This window comes from Poeciliopsis prolifica, unplaced genomic scaffold (genome assembly GCF_027474105.1).
Source record: "Poeciliopsis prolifica strain line A6 unplaced genomic scaffold, Auburn_PproV2 SCAFFOLD001, whole genome shotgun sequence".
Classification (NCBI taxonomy): domain Eukaryota; kingdom Metazoa; phylum Chordata; class Actinopteri; order Cyprinodontiformes; family Poeciliidae; genus Poeciliopsis; species Poeciliopsis prolifica.
Window position 1 is genome coordinate 20,765,957 of NW_026562376.1, and position 21,832 is coordinate 20,787,788.

At 42.3% G+C, this 21,832-nt stretch overlaps 2 protein-coding genes across 10 annotated transcripts in view; both read right to left on the reverse strand.

Annotated features, from left to right (window-relative positions):
• The window catches only part of LOC129376914 (coiled-coil domain-containing protein 136-like), a 35,254-nt gene extending 33,919 nt beyond the window's left edge, over positions 1 to 1,335 (reverse strand). The window contains exon 1 of the mRNA XM_055056830.1: positions 1,147 to 1,335. The gene's annotated coding sequence lies outside the window, so the exon portion shown is untranslated. The remainder of the gene's footprint in view (positions 1 to 1,146) is intronic.
• A 3,870-nt stretch (positions 1,336 to 5,205) lies between these two features.
• Positions 5,206 to 20,721, reverse strand: LOC129377248 (transmembrane and coiled-coil domain protein 3-like). 9 transcript variants are annotated; one of them, XM_055057409.1, is made up of 6 exons: positions 17,027 to 17,071; positions 13,738 to 13,830; positions 13,570 to 13,636; positions 9,378 to 10,312; positions 8,790 to 8,928; positions 5,206 to 8,065 (listed from the first exon to the last, which is right to left on the reverse strand). In XM_055057409.1, the coding sequence occupies exons 3-6, from the start codon at positions 13,633 to 13,635 to the stop codon at positions 7,760 to 7,762; spliced, it is 1,446 nt and encodes a 481-aa protein (XP_054913384.1). In that variant the 5' UTR covers position 13,636; positions 13,738 to 13,830; positions 17,027 to 17,071; the 3' UTR covers positions 5,206 to 7,759. The 9 variants fall into 9 exon arrangements, with proteins under 9 accessions (XP_054913384.1, XP_054913300.1, XP_054913467.1 ...); XM_055057325.1 differs by lacking the exons at positions 13,738 to 13,830; positions 17,027 to 17,071 and adding an exon at positions 17,749 to 17,834; XM_055057492.1 differs by lacking the exons at positions 13,738 to 13,830; positions 17,027 to 17,071 and adding an exon at positions 17,633 to 17,740.
• Positions 20,722 to 21,832: the final 1,111 nt, after the last annotated feature.

The window sequence follows — 21,832 nt, forward strand, 5'->3', positions numbered from 1 at the left end:
CCACTCTCCTCGTGCTGCGGCCGGTCACTAGTCCTGATTAGACAACAAATTATATTCAACATTTGTGAAAAAGCATTGCCTCCTTACAATCTACAGATTGCTTTTTTTGCATTTCTTTTTATGTTTCAAAAATTGCCCGATTCGACTGCAAGCTTTGACTAGGCCATGGACTCATGGTAGGACTCTCTTTTCAAATGTTTTTCTCCAAATGTTAAGGCATGCACATCATCCCAAAGTTCCACTCCGTTTCACCAGAACACAGAACATTTTCCCAAGAGTTTTGAGGATCATCAAATTTCTTTTTGTTTTTTTGTGAATCTGGGCTGGTTGATTTATTTATGGTCACGACTGATTTTGGTCTTGCAACTCTCCCATATGTGCCATCTTGTTATTTTTGAATTATGAAGACTAAACGTACCTTAGGCAAGTGAGGAGTCGAGGCGCTTCAGATGTTGTTCTGGGTCCATTTGTGTCGCCATGAATGTGCTTTCGCTCATGTGAATGTGCACCGCGAACAGAAAGAAAGGTGGGCATCCATCCAGGTCCTGGTAGGTTTGTAGTTACGCCGTACTTTGTCCATTTTAGACAACGTATGGAACAGTGATGTTGCTTAGTTAAAAACCAAATCTCACTTTAAACTTCTCCCCTACCTCAGCCCTTTTGCGACGCCACAGCAGAACCTCAGAGGCCTTCACAGAAATAAGATGCCACGCACTGAGTTGCACTGGACTTTGTTTTGCAGAGTCACACCGAAAGGGATCGCAGTAGCAAAGTTTGCACTTTTCTTTCATTTTGATGCACTACTTTGTGTTGCTCTGCCTCATATAATCCAAAACAGAGGGAAAATAAAAAAATAAAAATGTTCTGCATCAACTTGAAAACAGTCATTTTTCTCACGACTTTGAAACACGACTTTCAAAGTCGTGTTTTGTTCAAAATCCTTATTTATTTATTTATTTATTTATTTATTTATTTATTTATTTATTTATTTATTTATTTAATTCAATTAAATGTTTACCAGAAGGTTAAGTTTTTATTTCACTAGTTACAACTGGTAACTCAAAATCTGGCGCAATTATTTTCGACTCTTTTTCTGAATTTCACAAAAAACTGTGAGTTTTCAGTTTTCAACGCAAAGTCACCTACTTCTTCTTCTTCTTCGGTAGTGGTCAAATTGCAGTGGAAGACATTCAGCAGCGCCGGATAGTTACTCAGCGGTGACAGTGTATCGTTGTCACTGTCAGCTGGCTATAAAACATAGTGATTCGACCAACAATCCACTCTTCTTCTACTTCTTCTTCTTCTTCTTCTTGTTTGTTTTGTTTTTCACCCCGCTGACTTGTCAGCCTTTAACTTCCAGCGTTGCCGTGGCGCTCCGTGGTTGCCTAGCAACTAAAAAAAAAAAAAAGAAATCGGAGGTGTCTGAATCAGGGCACTGCGAGGACGTGATTTTTTTTATTATTATTATTATTTTTTTACACAGAGCTTTTAATGACAAATGTATCCATAAAAAAAAAAACTCCCCAATTTTTCACCACCTATTTATATCTCTTCGCGCTTTGACTCTGCAGCGTCACCGAGCCGCTCGTGGTGTTTTTGTGGCTCTCGCGTGGAAGCGGACCATCTCCATGACACCGCAAACAGGAAGTGGGAAGGGCGCCGCGCGACCAGACGAGGCCCGCGTGGAGCTGCTGCTAAAGAGGTCAGAACTTTCCCATAATCCCGAGTTCATTCATGGTTGACCCACAAATTAAAACTCAAAGCTCTGGAGGGGAATGAAGAGACCTCTCCACTCAAAACCTCCTGGTTATTCCGCCAGATATTGGTTTCTGAACTCCTCCTGAGCTCAAACATGAGGCGTCCTTGTTTCTAAACGGACATGAACTCGTTTCCTTTGGAGACGCGTTGTCCATAGAATAAAACAACAATGTTCATTCTTCTCAAACATAAACCTCTAATGAGTAAAATCAGAGAACTGATCAATTTGCAGTGGGCTCTTCATTGCTTGTTTTGTTTTTTTCCAGAGCTGCACTTTTGTGCACTTAAGCTGAGTTATGTATGCAGTGCCATGCAAGAGATATAAAGACGGCACTGTGCATTTCACTCATTTTGGATTTGAATTTGGAAATTCATTTCCCAAATTGCTTTTGATTTTGTCTCAAATGTTTTATGGGAGACTATATTAATTCCAGTCAAAAAAAAAAAAGGAGACATCTAAACTTGTGTAAGCAAAGCAATAAAGCATTAAAAACTCTAATGTGGGTGAATATTTATGGCACGGCGCTTATATCCCCCCCCCCCAATCAACATGGATAACACATTTCATTTCCCTTCTTCTGTTCTGAGAGAAAACAAGTATGGCGGTCCTTTTGGTGGCCTCCTTCACCAAGGACTGCATCCCCCTTCTGCAGTCGCCATGCCAACCCACACAAGGAGGAGGCTTTGACTGTGCCCCCCCCCCCCCCGCCCCCCTACCCTTCCTTAAAAAAACTTGATGAGGTCCTGGGATAATTAGAAGCCTATTATGGAGCTCCGTGAATGGGCCAGCGGGCTCCAGGAGCCACATAGGACCGCACAATGAAACACGCCAAATTGAAGCTGAGATCAAAGGGAAGCGCTTGGCCGCAAGATAAAGAGATGAGAGACCTGAAAGGAAATATTGCTCTGCATTCACACCTACAAATACAGCTCATAATCCCCGTTTTTAAGCCTCTGTGTGTGTTAGGATCAGAGTTTGGGTGCTGCAAAAATGTATGAAACATTGCTGCTTCTCCCACTCAGAGGCACACAAAGACTCGCATGCTTCTCCCCGTTTACAACTACATTTGAGATCAAACATGAGCCCAATGCAAAGCTAGAGAGTTCCCATTGCAATTTAGCACATGGACCTGAACAAACTCTCACGACTGGCATTAGCAGACCTAAACACGGACTCTAGTGCCGTAGACACCATCGTTCTATCAGGTAGGCTCAAACGGATCCAAACACCTGGCTCAAGTCATAACTCGCTGATGGAAAATTACTTGTAAATGTAGGGAATTGTTTATCAGTTATAGCTGGAACTATGGTGTACCTCAAGGTTTCCTTTTCTTTACACCAATGACGCACAAGTTCACGTTCACCGACTGCTTCCTTAAGTGCGCCTCCATAGTACCAGGGAGGCCCGCCTCCAGCTGTCAGAATGATAACAAGCAATTGATCAGATGTAACCGGATCATGTTTCCCAACGACCCAAGTCCAAATTATGCCATTTTTAACAACATTTTAGATATTAAATCTTGGGTAGCTGAGAATTTTCTGCTTAATCAGAACAAAATTGATGCATTAGTTTTTGGCACATAAGAATAAACAGTAAGTAGAAAATGAATGGAATTCATAGTTTATATATATATATATATATATATATATATATATATATATATATATATAGTGCAGGGAACAGTGCACCTACAGCAGCTATAACAGCAGCAGTTACTATGGGAAGAGGGCCCATTGTTTTATCACCTCATCAATTTTCAGAGGCAGCAGAGATTACAGGACGGAGCCATTGTGATACGTCCTTAAGTACGCTTTATCAGAGCAAGTCAGCTTTATTTTTAGATCTCAGTCAGCAGCACAGGAAAGTCCAGAGTTGCTTAGTGTTTCTCTCTGGCTTCCAAAGTCTCCACCACAGTGGTCTGGAAATACAGCCGGTGTTTGCATTTCCCATTTATCTGAGCCATAACTGTGACGCTGGTGACCACACCGGCCGTTCGGCGACGCTAAACTCGGTGCTTAAAGTTGATTTAATTGGAACCGAATGCGTCCCTAATCGTCTGCCCTACGGGAAGCTAAGTCAACCCGCTGCATCATCACACATTCATCATGCTACGGAAAGCATTCTTGATCACAGCTGTCAGCAAAACCTTTAACACCGACTCTCAGACTTGACATTAATGGATCGCATAGGAAAAATGTAGCCAGATTTTTATGCTCGACAACAGGAAGACTAAATTCCTACTGCAGGAATTCTCCTTGGTTGTAATGCTTTCTTTTATAGATATGTATGCATAAAGCACAGACTCCTGCAAAGGAAAATCAATTTGTCATATGAAAAAGAAAAAGGAAAGCATGGTAGGATGAAGTCAGTATTCTGCAGCTGTTCTGAGCCCAGCCAGATCAACTGTGAAACATCTACGCCCCCCAGTGGTCGTATCAGGAAATTGCAAGTATTCCTATACTATAACTGCGAGCTCAGAATTTGTATTATTTACTTGTTCAGTTTCTTTATCCATCTGAGAAAGACGGGGTGGTTGTAAAATGACACAGTACCAGGAACCTAACATTTAGCATTGATCTTTCAAATGTTAAGTACCTACTTGCATTTGAGATTTTGCACATCATCAACTGCTGTTGTTCGTTGTAAGATTCTTTAGCTGCAGTCAAGGAAGCTAAAGAACCGATTTCTTAAAATTTTAGGGATTGTTTTTTCAAATTCAAAATCTTCCTGTCAGTATCATAACTCATATTTTTCACCCTTAAAATGAACAAGTGTAATGAACACAAGGGTTTTCTTTTCATTTGTCCAGAAAGCTTTCATGTCCGATGTGAACTTCTTGTAAAAATGATGCAAGCACTATATTATGAAAGTGGGAGAAAACATTTGCCTCAGTTTTGTGATTTTAAGGAACCTTCAAAACATCCCCAGAATGTTTTGAATATCTACTTTTTTTTTTTTACCTGCACCTTCCATCAGTCTTTTTCTCCCACCACTTACCTTTGGATTATCTAATGGCTCACTTGGTCTTTCAAAAACACAATAAAAACAAATATGCAAAAAAAAAAAGTGCTTGCTAATGCAGGGTGGTTGTAAAGCAAGCTGAACAACTTCAGTGTGGTTGCAGTAATATCAGACTCCTGCTGCAATAAAAACCCGGGGAAATACAGGCTGAAAAGACAAAACCTGTAAGTTAATCGATGCAGAAAATTCTCAACGTCCCCTTCGACTATATAAATAGATCCTTTTCTGAAACAGACTATGCAAATTTGGAGCTTTCCCTCCACTTCCCTCTTTAGAACGACAAAGACATATAAAGCCTAATTGTCAGGTGGCATTTTCTGACTGCAAAACTATTAGAATACTAGTAAAAGAACCCCAATCGTGCAAGACTGCAGAGTTAAAAAAAAAAATAAAAACAGGTTTCGCACAGCAGTTTTAAACCTGTGTAACATGTTGATTAAAAAGGTTTAATTTAACAGAAATGATCAGACAAAGGCACAGAATGCATAAACATACAACTGATTGACCACAGTGCACCAGAGAAAAATACAGAATGTAAACGAGATCATGGTTGTGCATGGAGAATCTTCCTCAAATGTGTCAAAAAAAACAAAAACAAATTTAATCCATAAAAAGAAAAAAGGTGCAACAAGCCGTGACAAAAACTGTGCTACTACGGATTTAGAAACATCATCAGTGGTCCTTATACATTGACGTGCTGTCCTTCTAGACGATGCTCATTAGATAAACATAACATATTACATTAGTGATTCCAAAAAATAATTGGCTTGTAGTTAATCACAAAACACAGGGACGTTTTCCTCTGAAACTCAAGGCAGTTTGTTAAAAAGAGCTGCCCTTAGTTGTAAGGAAAAAAAAGCCCTATCTCACAGTATGATCCACACGCTCCACGTCACATTATAAGAAAACAGAGTAATGAAACTGGGTAAGCCCTTAAGACTTTTATAAGAAAACCAAGCAACATGATGGGGGTTTGTGCCTTTTTGTGCATTTGTGTGCGTCTGTGGCTCCACTGGAGTGCTGCGGTGTTGTTGTTACCAGGCCACCAGCAAGATAATGCAGCTCCATTGATTTTTGGCCTTTAAGAGAGGAGGCAGCTGGTTTTATCAGAGTCCAGCAGCGGGTTAGATGTTTATGGATCTCTCATGTCAGCATTGGTGACAACTTTCTTCAGCAATAAGCCCCTGTCACTGCTGTTGATCAGTAATGTAAAACGCTCACTCCTTTAAGAATTATTTTAAAAAAAGAAAAGAGTGCTCCAAGAAATCAAATATATTGCACATTAAACTGCAACAGTTAAATGAGGCAGATGAACACAATGCAATCGGTAACAGAGACTAAGATTGATTCCCAGACACACTTGCTTTAGTCTGCAGGTTCTCCCTTAAGTAGAATAGTTTGATATTTGGGAACGCAGCAGTCTGATAGCGTAGCTCACACACACGGTGAAAAGCACGCTGCTGCAGTTCTGTCCAAACGCAACAAAATCTGCAAATCAAACTTCAAAATTGAGAGCCTCTGTTTCTTCTTTGCATATTTTTGGGAGAACATGTCTTTTGAGTCTTTCAAACGAGGCTAGCTTAGCAATTTGATGGCGTTTTGTTGGCAGAAGTGAGCCAAACAGCTATTAGCACAAGCTAACGAGCAAGTAAGTGTATTTTAAACGTGTTGGCAAGCAATAGATTTTGATGTTGGCTTGCCGAATTTGAACAGCTCATTTGAGGATCTCAATGTGTTTGTTTAGCTTAGCTAGTTCAGCGATGTGTTTCAGATTTGATGCTAAGCTACATTTAGAGAGATGCAGGTAGGTGTTTGTTCAAGTTTTCAATTTCGTTTTTAGATAAAAAAAATAAATTACAAATGATCTCTTCCTCCTCTAAACAGCTTATTTAAAAATTTTCAAAGACATAAGTCTGCTTATCTAGCAAATATTTAAAATAAATTTTTAAATAAAAGTTTCTGGACTGGCACTGTTCACCTTCCATGTAACAGTCAAATTTGAAGCTTAATTTAGCAATTTGTTGCTTATTCATTGCTAAACTCAGCAAACTGCTGACCTGCACAGATAATTAGAGGTAAGTGAATATTAGAAATGACTGGAAACCAAACCCAACAGAATTTAGAAGTTGTTGTAGTTTGTATATTTTAGGGAGCTTTTTTATTTCTTTTGTCTTAATTTGACGTGATCAAAATTAAACTGCGACTAATGTGATGCAAAATTAGTCTTATTTGCTGCTAGCAGTGTGTCCACAGTTGAGAGAAAGCAAAAGGGTGTATTTTTGCTTTACTTTTATTTCAAAGCATTTTGAAATACTTTCAAAACTTTCTGTTTTTAAAGTATTTTCAAAACAGACCTCTAAAAATAGAGGTCTGTCTTTGGTTCTAGTTTGGAATTTGGGGCAGAATCTAGTTTGTGAGTTTGAGAAGGATTCTTAGCTTAGCAATTTGCTGGTGACTCAATGCTAAGCTAAGAACTTACCAAAAACAAGGGAAGAGTATTTTACCAAAAACAAAGGAAGAGTATTTTAAGGTGCCCAACCACTCTTTTAGACCAAAAAGTGACTATTAGTATTAGTAACGTCTTGGACCTGAGTGTGTTTCCAATCATGTTGCGTCATAATCCGACTGCAACAAAATGGGACGGAATGGGCTGCATTTCTTCAGTAAACAAACTTTCTCACTTTGTTTAATTCTGGCTTTGACCTAAAATATTTTGTGAAAATTTCAATGAGAAAGTAGCAAAATTGACTGGAACATAAAAATAGTCTTTTTTTTATAGTTTAGAAGAGTTAAACACATTCAAATTCCATTCAAACAAACAAAATAAAGAAATTCAATTTAAATCTGTCTTTAAAAACGCAAACCTCTAAAGATGACGGCGATCGCGCCTTTTAAAGATTGTACAACCAATCTTCTTAGACGCCTATTGCAACTAAAGGTGATTAAGTCAATCATAGTTTCAGAGTGATCTTCTCGTGTTTAATTGGGCATCAGCAGTCTGTCTATGGTATACTGTAAACGGTCCCAGTTCCTCCAGAACACGGTCAGAAAGCACACGGCCAGCAGCGTCACAGCCATGTGATACCGGCTCTTCATCAGCGGAGCGGCGAACTTGGCAGCGGTGGAGACGCACACCAGGATGACGGTGATGATGGCCAGCATGATGTTGATGCTCTTCCCCAGTAAGACCCGAGCATCTGGGCTCTCGAGCTGCACCGTTTGCTGCTGGTGCTGCTGCTGGAGCTCCAGCTTGGAGACGCGAGTCTGACACGACTCCAGGGCTTCCTGAGACACGCAGGGGGAGAGGCTATCAGTCAAAAGTTCTTCTCAGTTTGCTGCGGTTGCTTTGGGTGGCGTCCAAATCATCAAATGACGTTATTTAAAAAAAACCAAAAAACTATGACGTCAGAAGAATATCTGGCAACAAATGTTTGAAATGTAGCATCTCAGTCAAGCTCAGCTGACAGAAAATAACAATGTATCACAGGTCTATTGTATCTTTTAGAGTATTTCTTCAGAGATTGTGCAGCAGCAGAACAAAAGGTTCTTAAAAGTATGATTCAATAAGCATGAAAATCGTTCAAACAAATTAAATGTTACTAACAGACACCTATTATTATTGTAGAGTGGGAACTACAAAACCGTTGTAACTAATGTCAGAAAGCAACGATAAAAGTTGTGGATCTTTTAACGCCTAACTTGGTTAATTTGGATCTTACCAAACTGATTTGGGTATAAAGTTAGGATTCTAAACAGCCTACATTTTTTTAAAACACCGCCTGAGAGAGTGATTTGAAAAAATGAGTATCAGCAAATGAAGAAGTCAAGTTTTTTTTTTTTTTTGAAAGTTTGAGGTAAAAGTTTTTCAGTCTAACTTCTAACTTGAAAAAAAGATGAACATGATGCGAAACTCTTCTTGAGGTTTCACATCAACCTCAATAACTAACTACTTTTTGCAGGTTCCTGCTTAGACTTGAGCATCATGAAAATGTGTTTGACCTGTACGAACCTGTATGTCCCGGGCTCTTTCCTGGGCCTGGTAGGCCACCCGCTCCTCTATGCTGGCCAGCTCCTGCTTCAGATTTGCCATCTCGTTTTGATGAAGTTCTGTCAGGTCGTTCAGCTGATCCTCCAGATGCTCATACCTGCTAATCAGAACGCAGAAATATGGACTGAAGAAACTATTTTTGTTTCTACATAAAGAAACATGCTTGGAAAGAGTTTACAATTCCTCATTTTAAAACCCTCCAAGTGCTCAAGTTCCCAATTTTGAAAGAATTAATATCAGTTTCTTCTACAATGACTGGCCCTCAAATATAGAGCACAGATATGACACACACAAAGATGGAATGAATATTGGATGAATCCGAAATGATGGGATATGTCTCTAATTTCATCATCTTCAAATCTGGAGGAAACTTTAAATTAAATCAGATTCCATGTTCATACAAAATTCTCCACTTTATAAAGAAACTGTCTGTGCTTTTTCACATTTACCCCAAAAAACTTGGGTTGAGTTTTTTGGAGGTTGTTTAAACTCTGGATCAAATCAGGTCTGTTGCTGAACTTTGTGATCAGGAAGCGGTAAACAACTCACCTGAACCTCTCCTCTTGTAGTGTTTGGTTCAGAATACCATACTCCCTCTTGAACTGCTCTTTCATCTCGTCCATCTCTTCCTCCAGCTGGTTCTGGACCTCTCTTATCTCTCTCACCTCTTCGTAGCACAGCTCCAACCTGCCCTGGCAGTCTCCCCCAGGCTGCTGCCCCTGCCCCACCACGGCTCCACCCACACCGAGGTTCCCATTGCTGTCTGCTGAAATTGAGGAGCATTCGTCGTCGCTGGGATACTTGGCCTTGCTCACCAAAGACGTGCTGCTGCTCAGCCCCTTCCCTGCGCCGTCGGACGACGCGTCCAGGTTGCTTTTGAGCTGAGCAATATTATCCGCGCTGCCAAACTTGTTCCGGATGAGGTTGGCAAACTCCCTGGGCTTGTTGAAGAAGAAAGGAGGGGAGAGAGAAACGCCGGGCCCGATAGTTTTGATCTTGTCCATGGTCGGGTGGCGCCCGCTGCCGGTCATGTCCCTCAGCTGTCGGGGAGACTCCCTAGGTATGGTGCTGCGTTTGGCCGAGGGCGGCCGGGGCGGCGGGCTTTGAAGAATCTCCCTGTCCTTCATCTTTCGATGATACTGCTCCAGCTTCTTCTGCATCTGCGCAATGTTCTGTGACGACTTGTTGTTCTTCTTCTCGAACACTTGCTTGATGCGCCCCAGCTGCTGCTTGTCCACGCTGTTCACCAGCTTTAGATACTCCGCTACGTTCTCGTCTCTGGCAGCCTGCTCGATCTTCAGCTGCTCCGTGACTTTCAGGATCTTCTGCTGGAGGTTGTCCAGGCAGGAGCGACTCCGGTGGACCTCCGAGACGAGACTCTGGCGGGGGCTCCCGTCGATGAGGTCCAGATCCAGGTTGTTGTCCGAAGAACCCCGACGCATCGATAGAGGCAGGCTGAGGAATCCGGCCTCCGTGTTCCGGTCCTGCGGTGCGAAGAAAAAGGAGAAGCTCTGTTCAGGACTGATGCACTTCCAGAGAAGATGTTCTACACAGAAATGTGTCTCATCAGCAAAAGTGTCCATCCAGGAGGAACTGAAAGTACAACTTCATGTACTGACAGCCCACAGGGTATGGCTATTACCTCATAAATGATGCAATCCTTTGCAGGTTTTGCAACCACACATGGACATTTCTGTAAAATCCTTGCATTTCTAACTTGAATAGAAAAAAAATTAATCTCAATCATACTCTCAGGTTGCACTGATTGCAGTTTCCCAACTGATGATCGATTTTTAAAAATCCTCATCTTGTTTTCTGAAAAGTCCCTACAAATTGTAATACAGTCGCTAAGTTGGCAAAAGTGTACTGACTGGTGCTAACCGTACATGGGCAGATGTGATTTGGAGGACGGGTCAGTGGCTGATTTTCAGACCTTTGCGGCGGTAGATGAGATTGGTCTTTAATTCAAGTATTGGCCAATTGCTGATCTTCCAAAATATTGGTCAGCCGATTCAATGGTGCAACCCATCTTAGGCATAGTTAAATTAAACCTACTGGTGTGTTCACACCAGCTGCTTTAATCAAATTCTAGATTGATCATGGTTTGCGATCTTTCACCAAAGAGAAATTCTACATCTGCTAAAATCTGACGCTACTCCATTTTTGTTTACAATTTGCGAAGAAGACATGCGACTTCTGTGGAGGTTTTTGTGTCGTTTTCTCCAGTGAACTGCTCTGTTGCCACCAAAAGCGAGGGAGTGAACAGGTTTTACTAAAGGTTTCAATAGTTTGACACGATGCAGTGTGAAAGTGAACCAATCCAACTGAAAATACAACAAAAGTAGCAACTTTGATCCCCAATCCAACCCAGTCCACCAACCCTTGGTTACATTAAAAACACTTTTAAAAATAAATACAAGTTTCTATCCTGTGAATTACCACATACATGAATTACCACATACTTTAATACTTTGAATGCTAATGTACCAAACTGTTCATGTTAAACTGTGATTTATGAGTAGGTCCCAATGGTTACAAATGAGTACATTTTAATTTTAGCAATACTTCTCTAAATTCTCTAACGGCCTTCGATGCTTGAATGTGAACCTCCAAATAACATTTGCACACTACTGCACTGCTGACACTGTGAGACCATCTGGGTGTGTCTGTAATGCTGTTACTTGGCACATCTGCTCCTTTTTACGAGCCAGTGTGTAATCCCATTTGTTTATGCTGTAAAACGCAGATGATATTATTCGGATTGCGTCTATGAAACACGTTTCAAAGAAGCATGTAATGTAGGTCAGTCATTAACGCGACGCAAAAGCCACGGGGCTCAGAAAATCTCTGTCCCAGACGCAGCCTTCCCTCCTTTTACAGTTAATTAGCGTTTCTCCCCACAAGGACTGTACAGTGCACTCACTTTGTCACTGAGTCAAAAGTTCAGTGACCAGAAGAGAGCCAAAGCTTCTCGGTTGCTCATTTTGAGGAAGTAAAGAGCGACGCTAAGATGCATGCAAGCAAGTTTAATAATGACAGGAAACCAAAAGGGGACTGTGGCTTGAAGACTAGGAAACTGCAGAGAAGAAGTAAAGTTTGACTTTCTGGGGGTTTCTAAAATGTGCTTTTTATTTTGCAGAGGAGTGGTGGGAAATTAACTTCTGGCATAGTGGAACGGCAACGGCGGCTTGGTGAGGCATCTAAAGATGTGAACACGGGCTCAAGGCTGGTGTTATGACAGGAAGTGCAAGCTGTTAAAAACTACAGCAAAGTATTGTGCAACGAGCACTGTGGGTGGTACGAAGCTGCGCTGATCCCCGGCAAATATAACGCCGTTATTCAAGCAAATAAACAGATCTCAGCTGAGTTAAGAGGAGTTAGGCCCACAATCCTGCTTAGCATTGCAACATCGACATGGACTGGTCGCATACGGCGAGCTCCACATTTCAGCAATGGATCACCACATTCTGACGTTAACGAACACATGACTGTCATGAGGAAATAAGCGGAGGCTTAACCCCGAAGTGGATGAATTATAACTAGATGTGTGCTGACACAGACTGAATAAATCCTCAGACTGAAACAGAAAGCTGTTTCTTCGCACATCTGGACTGAAGTTTGATCCAGTTATCCATGCAGATTCCAATTACTTGCCAAATTATGCTAAGAATATCTGCATTTTACACAAACAAAAGCTTTTTTTGACATTAAACTGTGAATTCAGATCCCATGAAATGTTTTGAAGAACTTCAGTAAAATGTCCCATGTCAAGCTTTTCCATAATCTCTAACAGATATGAACGCAAACAGATTTTCCTGGTGATGTACTTCTCAAATGGCAGCACAAGTTGTCATCATTCCTGGATTTGATAAATGCTTGTAACTGTTTTTTCATGCAGGCATGGGTCAGTTACTGGTATCAAGATATAAAAAAAAAAAGTTCTCAAAGCAGAAGGAAACAGCTGTTGCTTTTCAGGTTTAAAATAGAAGCGACTAGATTAAGTTTTTCTCGACGTTATCACACTGCAAAAATCTCATCCCAGCTAAGAACTGATGTCAAACTCCTTAAGTTGCACCACGCAGATTCAGCTGTAATTTCTTTATGCGTGTTGGCTGCACAGAGTGGCCAATGTTCATATCTTCAAGGCTGCTGGTGGGCGTGGGGGGCCTTTCAGCGTCTGTCCTCGTTCCACCCTCCCATCTGTCCTCCTTGGACACAGAACTCTTTTTGTGCGGAGGGGAAAAAAAGCCACTTTGTCATGTCCCACCTCAGCTCCGTCTCTGACCGAGCTCGATACATATGGATTGACGTGCGAACAGTCCGAGGAGCCCTGTGTCCAATAACAATCCTGCTCTGTCCAGTGTGTGGTCTGTGGAGATTATCTAAACCACGCACACATACCAAACGCTGCCCTATCATCCAACCTGTTTGCCATACGAAAGAAAGAGAAGCCTATCTTTATCCTTTCAAAGGAAGTGTGAACTAGGCTGGTATGTTGGTCTCTTATGCTGCCAAGTCTTTTTGGTTTACAAATGAACACAACAAACTGCCTGTGCAACTCAGCAGGAGAGGAAACAAGCTGTTCCTGAAGCACTGGATCTAAACTTTACCCTGAGGCAACCTCTACATCTTTGTAAAAACATGAACAACAGCGGTCCACGCATCTTCCTCGGGGAAGCTCAACTACGAATTTAAGACACGGAGATGGGTGCATCATGTTTGTGTCGGTCAGTGTACTTACACTGCGGACCAGAGCAGAAGCCATCTCTCCGAGTTTGTGCTGCACAGCTGAGGGCAAGGGCCGCATACTTTGAGAAACAAAAAAAAACAAGCCTGACTTTGGCAAGATGAGGCCTAATCAACGTAACAGGATCACAACCCACGTCTTCATTCATGAGCCACAACTCACTAGCGAGTATGACATCAGCCGGCTTCCCGCTGAGAGGTTTGATGGAACCGTATTTCAACTGAATGAGCGCCTTTCTATTGCCGCTGCTGGATGCTAAGGAGTGAAAGCCACTGATGAGAATTTGCTCCCTGGATGACTGGCTTGGCTTAAATGAAGTAGCCTCCCGCTGATGGAAACATCCACATAAATCTGATGCTGTGCTGCCCTACTTTTCACACTTTCTTCACAGGGTTAGACGCAGCAGGGTGACAAATGGTTTGCTCAGAAGGGCCGGGGCCACTAATGAAGTAATGACCAGGAGGACGTCCTCACCAACTCTAATTTATGACTTTTTAAAGACGGTTCTGAGTGGAATTTTTAAGGCCTAAATGTACAAAAGAAAATGGCAAATAAGTCGCATCTGTATCAGAAAAAAAGTAGACCAATGGCTACGATGAATATCGTCAAACCACCTGCCAATAAATTTGCACTTATCCATGATGGATGTAAAAAAGCTAGCTAGCTAGCAAAGCTATATTAGCAGCTAGTTAGCGGTAGCTGCAACTGATTCCAGTCATAGAATGCAATGAGGTTTTCCGCACGCGACTCAAAGTTTAGCTTAACAGAAAAACTACGTAGACTAAACGAGATTAAATAGTCACGCTAAGACAACATTTAAGACCTGTCACTAATGTATGTAGTTTACATTTCCATTAACTTAAATAAATCAATTTAAGTTAATTTAGCCAGATCAGGACAGTCTCATCTGGCTGCTCCTTAACTTAAAGGTGTTGGTATAATGAGGCAGAAATCATTTGGTGTTTCTGAACAAAGCACTCGTGCATGTGTCTGGGTTTAAAAAGTCCCAAGTTTTAAAACAATCAAAAGTTCTCCCCATTCCATTCATGCCGTTTAAACTTCTAGTAATGTATTACAAAATATTGTACCAGGTTTACTGTGATCATTTGGAGTGTGAATTAATGCCCCTCCTCCACCTGTTGCTATGAACAGTCAGCTCAAATTGACAGCATCAATAAGTTGGTGCACATTTTTAAAAATAAACTTGTTTTACAAAACTAGTCAGGTATTTTTCTGTGATTCCTTGGCTACCAGAGATCCACCAATTATGTCTTCCAACGACTTAAAAAGAGTCGTTGGAAGACATTACTCGACATAAACATATCTGAAACAAGAGTTTAAACAAGCCATCATCATTATGTTGAGGAAATAAACAGCGCCTGCTATGAACGACAGTAGGCGCTAAATAATGAAATAACCAACAGAAAAGCACAATGTTCTGTGCAATTAGTATATTTATCTCAGAACTTTGACTAAATATATTCGAGGACAATTCTTTCAGAACGTCGCGGTCGCTTAATAACTTAAATTATGTCTTTAAAACCAATCTTTAATGTTTAAGATAATAAAAATATATTAATAACTGCATGGGTTTTAACAATAATAATCAATATAATGGCAATCTTTGAAATGTTTTCTTGAGCAGAAGCCAACATAAAATGTTCTGACGTCATTAGAAACTTGCACTAGTTAATTGTGACATTTCTTCCTCTTGATTTGTAACAACAAATGTCAGGGTTTTTATGGGGGAGGTGGGAGTTCCCTCAGGCAGAAATATGAATTGTGATTTCTTTGACATCTCCACCCCAGATGTTCACCCACCGCCTGATTCCCAAGCCATAGGAGATGAAAAGCAGATTCGCAGGAGTGGAAAAACTGAAGCAAGGCAGTTAAGCGGGGCAAGCTAAGCAGCTCATATCTCAATAATCGCCATCAAATATACCGACACACTTCACTCGGCTCTCCTTGTGACCTCTGAGTGGCTCTTCCATACCGCAGTCTGGTAAACCCTCCCCCCCTTCCCCCTTGTCACTCACAATGCCCTACATATATCAAACCAAACATCAAGACCCTCTTAAATCCTCTGGGCACATAATAAAGATCCATCTGCCTGGGCCTCAATCTTAACACAAGCCATACATCCAAATGTGAGCAAAGTCAAAGGAGTCGATAAAAATCCTGCAGATGCTGCTTATCTTGCACTGCAGTATGTCCTCCTCCTGGATCAATGATGTAGTTGGTGGTTCAATTTTTCTTGCAAAAGCAGCTGCAGCATTATAAAATACAGGCAGAGCGTTGGTCTAGATCTGAACCAGAGCAGGGCTGAGAGCTTACAAATTATTTAAGGCAGACTGCAGAGGGTGCTTCTCTGAAAAACTGGTAGGATAAATATTGGTCCAGGTTAGCGAGCGCATAGAAACCTCCTTGCTAACCTCGCTTTCCCTCCCCTCCGTTATGAACAGTAAAAGAACCAGACATTTTGGCATGCAAACGGGCCGTGCACACTGTTCCCTCGATGAGGAAGTTATGCTTCTGTCTGCGCACAGTCGCAGCTGTATTCTCTTGAATCCACCAGGTCGGGTCTCGGCGGAATGTGGGGAGTGGGGGGGATTCCGGAACAGGTGTCGGCGGTGGCCCTAACCCGTCTGATCTGCCTAACAAGAGTCTTATGTGTCGCACATGAAGGGGCACCTATTAGGCCCGGCCTCTGGCAGAGGGCAGTCCACATGAGCATGAAAGGGGAATGGAGCTGGCATGCTCACAGAGACGGAACAAACCCGTCCCTTCAGCGGAGAACAGAACCGCAGAGGCGAAGAAGCCTCCGCAGCTTATTGGTATTCCCTCCAGCTGATCCTCATGGATACAGACTCACACAGAGAGATGGAGCGAGGACCAAAGACAGAGGGAAAGAGAGAGAGCAACAAGGGGCACATCTTTCATTTTAGTCCAAAAGCTGACCCAAAATCTCCTGCTCCCAACTGCGTCCCACAGCTGCCTGTGTAGTCCAAACTTTGAATTCTTTCATCAGCATGAAACCAAACAACGACCCTCATTCAAAGCAGAAAAGAGTAGGGAGAAAGAAAAAAAAAAAAAAAAGAAAAAGCAACAAGGTTTCCTGAATGAAAAATCCCGCAGATTTTTCTGGGAATTAATCGCTTTGGGGCACATTCACTATTATCTCATACAGACGAGCTGGTCCGGGACTGAATCAATAACCCATTAACATTACCAGTGTCTGCTTGCTGTGTATTGAGTGGGATCTAATTACAGTAAATATGCTGGTGCAGTCAGTGTAATGATTCAAAAACGGGACGAATAATGGAGCCGGTGATAGATCAAGGCTGGTGAGGACTTAAAGCGCCTAATTAACCATGAAAAATCGAACGGGCCCGCCTGTCCTGAGAAAGGTTTGGAGCATTGTTTCAGAAAAATGTTAGCGCGTGTCCTCTACCTGATGTTAGAAGAGGGGTTCATACGGGGTTAGGAACCACATCATGACCCATGGCGTGACCTCTGACCTACAAAACCTGGCCTGCTGAAGAACAGCTTTTTGAGGAAAAAAACCTTGACTGTCATAGGCAGCAAGCAGAATTTGAGGAAAAACACCGACCTGTTTCTGACCAGACACGGTGTTTTTAAATGTTGATATTTCCACAATGCCATCTGGTCGTTTAAAAAGACAGTTCCGATTTTGATTTTTATTTTGAAAGTGAAGCGGTAGTTTTTGTGGCGCATCTGTATCTTATTTTGAAGGGATGCGTGAACGTTACCATAGCGACCAGAGCCAGAGCGCGTTAGGGCAGTGGTCGAGACAGAGGAGCTCGCGAGTCTTAGGTCTGGTTCACGCGGCGCGATTTAAGGATTGTCGGCCGATTTTCCAAACCTCTGTGATCACACAGGAGGCGATGAAAGGTTCGGTCGGTTCCTGTGTCGTGTGTACACACCACAAGAACCGAAGAAAATCCAGTAAAACCCCCAACACAGAAGCCCTGACTGAACGAACGGCCCCCGGTCGTTACAACCCAGTTGTGTCAGTTAATGACAGCCGACACGTTACCGGCTTCCTCGACCGCGGTACCGGTTTCGCTCCAGTTTCCTCTCATCATCGTTTCTGTTGACGTTCCCTGCGTCCGAAATCCCGAGCAAACATTCACGCCGTTCCCCACACATCACCTCCAACGTTCGCCGGACTCTCCGTTGCGCCATGTCAGTCGTTTGGGATTTCCCCACCTTTACGTGATTACGTCACGGCGCTCTCTGACTCAACGGGCCGCGCTCTCGTAATGCGGCGACTCCCGTCCCCGACCTGTTTCTGACCAGACACGGTCAGGTGGCAGAATTATAAGCTAGCACGCCCCCATCGGTTGCAGCAAAGACAAATCTGCCTGTTTGCAAACACAATTGCAGACAAAAATAAATAAATAAAATAAAAAAAAAACACAAGAGCAGCACCATGTTTCAAAACTATATTTAGCTAGCTATGAGCAGCATCTCTGTTTGCAGCTAATATAAGCTTTGAGATGCTCTATAAAGAGCAGTATGCTAAAATATATAGCAATAATAATAATATTCATTACATTGCCACTAAATTCTGCAAGAGTCTGATGTATATTTTGTCTTCAGCAATTGAATCAAAATCAAACAAATAAGTGCCATAAAAAGCACTATGGAGCTGTATTAATTAATTTGTAATAGATGGCTAATATGCCATAATTGTTGGTTTTCTGCTGTTACAAAGGGTAGGGCCTCTTGCACCTAGTTCCAGCCACACCAACAACTTAATCTGGATTCATAATAAATGAAGATGCAGAGAGAGTTTTCCACAGCAGGTAAGATATTTACTGCTTAGAAGCTCTCGTCAGAAATCCTGAGCTATCATTTTAAGTGGGAAGGTCTCAAGCTGAAAATGAAAACGCTTCACGATTGAATCAGAGTTTTCCCCTTGTTTCGTAGCGAGGTTCCTTCCTTATTGTCATTTTTCAACCAAGCCCAGAAACACGGACTGGTGTGGCTCCTGACAGTGACTCAGCTCAGGTCTAAGGGTTGACTCAGCTCAGGTGGCGACTTCCTTGTTATTCAAGAGTCCCACATCCTCTCCTCTCTGCGTCCCGGTCACCTGGAAAACCTGCTTCTTGTCAAGCTTTAACTGATCAGAGCGAAAAAGGAGGAAACCTCTGAACTCATCAAACGTCACTGTCCGGAAATGTTTCTGTAGCTCGAAAACAGAGAAGCAACCATATGGGATTTTGTATATTCAAATTTGAGGTATCTTAAAAAAGATTGAGCTATTAGCTGTGCAGAATATTGCTTTTTTATTTTTTAAGAAAAGTGAAGTGGGGTAGAAAAGGCAGACTAACTGGAAACTTTATTTATTAATATATACTGGAAGTGTATATGTTTAAAGGAAGATTTCCCAGTTTGTGGGTAATTAGGGTGTTCAAAATATCAAAACACCAACTTATACCACATTTATTCACAAATTTGCCATTACAGTTTAATCACTTTGTAGCACTACCTATTCTATAAGATGATTGATTACATTATAAATAAAAGTTTCTGTGTTTTCTTCAAAAAAAGGAAATGGAAGTGAATTCTAACAAACGCTTCATAAGAGCCAGACATCAATTTGCACCAGGCTTGGGGATTCATAGTACCTACTTTGACAACCTGTGACTTGAAACAACTTCCTTTACACTAGTCATGTCCACTGTACTGACATTTGGTCAAATACGGTGCAAATAAATATTTTCTACAAGCAGAAGGTACTCTGAGTGGACCAGGACTCGTGTTCTGTCATGAGAGCCAAATGGGTTTACAGGGAGATCAGAACTGCAATCGATGAAATCAAAGTTTAGCATAAACCTTTTGGTACGTCACGTATAATTAAACTACTTTATCTAAAAAATAAAAAAAAAGACTTCATAAAGAATATCTGTCAATGAAAGTAAACTGATATGCTTGGTGTTTTGTATAATTAAAAAAAACACGGATGTTGTATATTTAATGAAATAAATGATGAAATTGGCAAAACAGTTATGCGACTGGTTCAAAAAGCTTTCTACGTTATTGGACAATAATTATGTTACTGTGTTCTTTACATAAAAAAATAAAAAAATATTTCAATATTAATTACTACCTGGTATAGTAACTTGGTGTGGGGGGCCTGGAGAATTCGTTTTTATTATTATTATTATTATTATTATTTTATCATCACGACTGGACACTTTGGAGATTTGTGGGTAAGGAGATCAGAGGCTAATTAAACAACAACCTGGGTCAGAACCGGACTCACCGAGTGACCACAAGAAGACAGAAACCTCCATGAATCCAGTGCAACACTTTGTCACTACATTACCCGGCTCTTTCAGTTTCTGCTGGGATGATTCAGTTTGTGATGCTGATGATGACTCAGGTTTGTTGGGTCGGCACAGACTGACCCACTGTTGTGTTGAACTAGAATGAGCCAAACAGCAGCCGCACTCATCATTTATTAAAAAGTGGGTAAAAAAAAAAAAAAAACTAATAGGAAAATCACCAGATGTAAACGCAATATGGGACTGGTGTGAGAGGCAGCTTTTTTCCCCCTGCGTTTGACAGAACTAATAACAACGCATGAGGAAACTAATGGACCTCATGAATCATTTGGACTGTCTCTCGTTTCGCTCGTGTTCCACCGCATCTTCTACATCCATCACATCCGCCCGAAACGCACAACACCCGGGTCACTCGAAGCCCTTTGTCTGGAGAAAGTGCGGCGCTTCGGAGCCGCTGCTGGCCTCGACGTAACGGAGAGCGCGAGCGGACAACAATGCGGCGCCGGTGCCGCGTGGGAAGAAGCTCGGTTCTGACTCACGGCCGCCCGGCCCGCAGAGAGAAACTCGCTCGGATATTACTCACCATCCGGCCGCCGCTGCTGAGGTATTTCTCCACTTCAGACAAACTTCGCACGGGCACGCTTACCCCGGGCATAATAGCCTCCCATATGGAGCCCGGAGAGGCGGTACCGGGGAGAGGGAGGAGGTGGAGGAGGGGGGGGCTTCAGTTCGGTACCGGGACCAGTTTCCAACTCTCACGGTCTGAGCTCCGACGACTCATGTTCAGCCCGTTCAGCGCCGCGTTGTTGTTTGCTCTGAGTGTGTCCTGTACTCTCGCGTACAAAACTGTGCGTGAAGGTAACTCCGCCCGCTCCTCTCCGCAGAGAGGAGGGGGAGGGAGGAAAAGGAGGGAGGAAGAGGAGGGAGGAGGAGGGGCTTAACCCTTTCGGCCTGTCCGCCTATCAGCGGTCGATTAGAAATCAGTCGAGCGAAAGGCGCAGCGCCTCGCGATGCTCCTCCTCCTCCCGCCGGAACTTCGCCGGGAACCAAATTTAGCATATTTTCACGGTGATGGAGCGAAGCGCTCCGTGACTGTGAACGTCAAGTTGTCAACACTTTGTTCAGACTTCACAGCAGGCCATATGTTACATCTTTACCCCAACCATTTCTGTGCATACATGTAGGGCGGCCTGTTCTTCCCTTGCAGTAACACAAGGCGGTATCCTGCCGGTATGTCACTCTCTGTAAATTTCTTTCCCCAAAGTTGTGGCACAGTTGGTCAGGGAACAGCTGAAAATGTTTTTAGATTTACTCTCACAGCACTGAAAGTGGGGAAGGATGTTTTAAGATGCCCGAGATGGCTGAAAAAAATATTGTGCAGCTTTTTTTCCCCTTCTTTCTTTCTTTCTTTCTTTCTTTCTTTCTTTCTTTCTTTCTTTCTTTCTTTCTTTCTGTTTCTCTTTCTTTGACTCACAAAAAAGGCATTGATACTGCTGATTATATCATCTCAGTGAATCAACTACAAGACTGTGAACTGATTCTCAAACTGCCTGGTGGAACACTGCGTCCAAACTTTGGGGTGTCTTTTCTTCCTCCTTTGTGCTTTCAGGGGAGTGCCTCAGGGCTCCTTACTAGGCCCATTGCACACAATTCTTGTGAACAATCTGTGCGACGACTTACCAAATCCTGCCAGACCACATGGCTGTTTATCGTCCGTCTTCTTTGGGTTTTCAGTCATTAAAACGTCCGCAACCTGCATTTGACTCTGCACGACTCTCACTAAGCGTAAGCAAATTTTGAAAGCAGAGAAATATCCAACTGTGATAGTGAAACCAAACTACTGACCAGGGGGAACCTGTTGGCAAGTGGTTGTGCACGCCATATATCTTGTATTTAATGGCAAAGTGACAAGAAGATAGACATGGTTGAAATGTTTACACCAA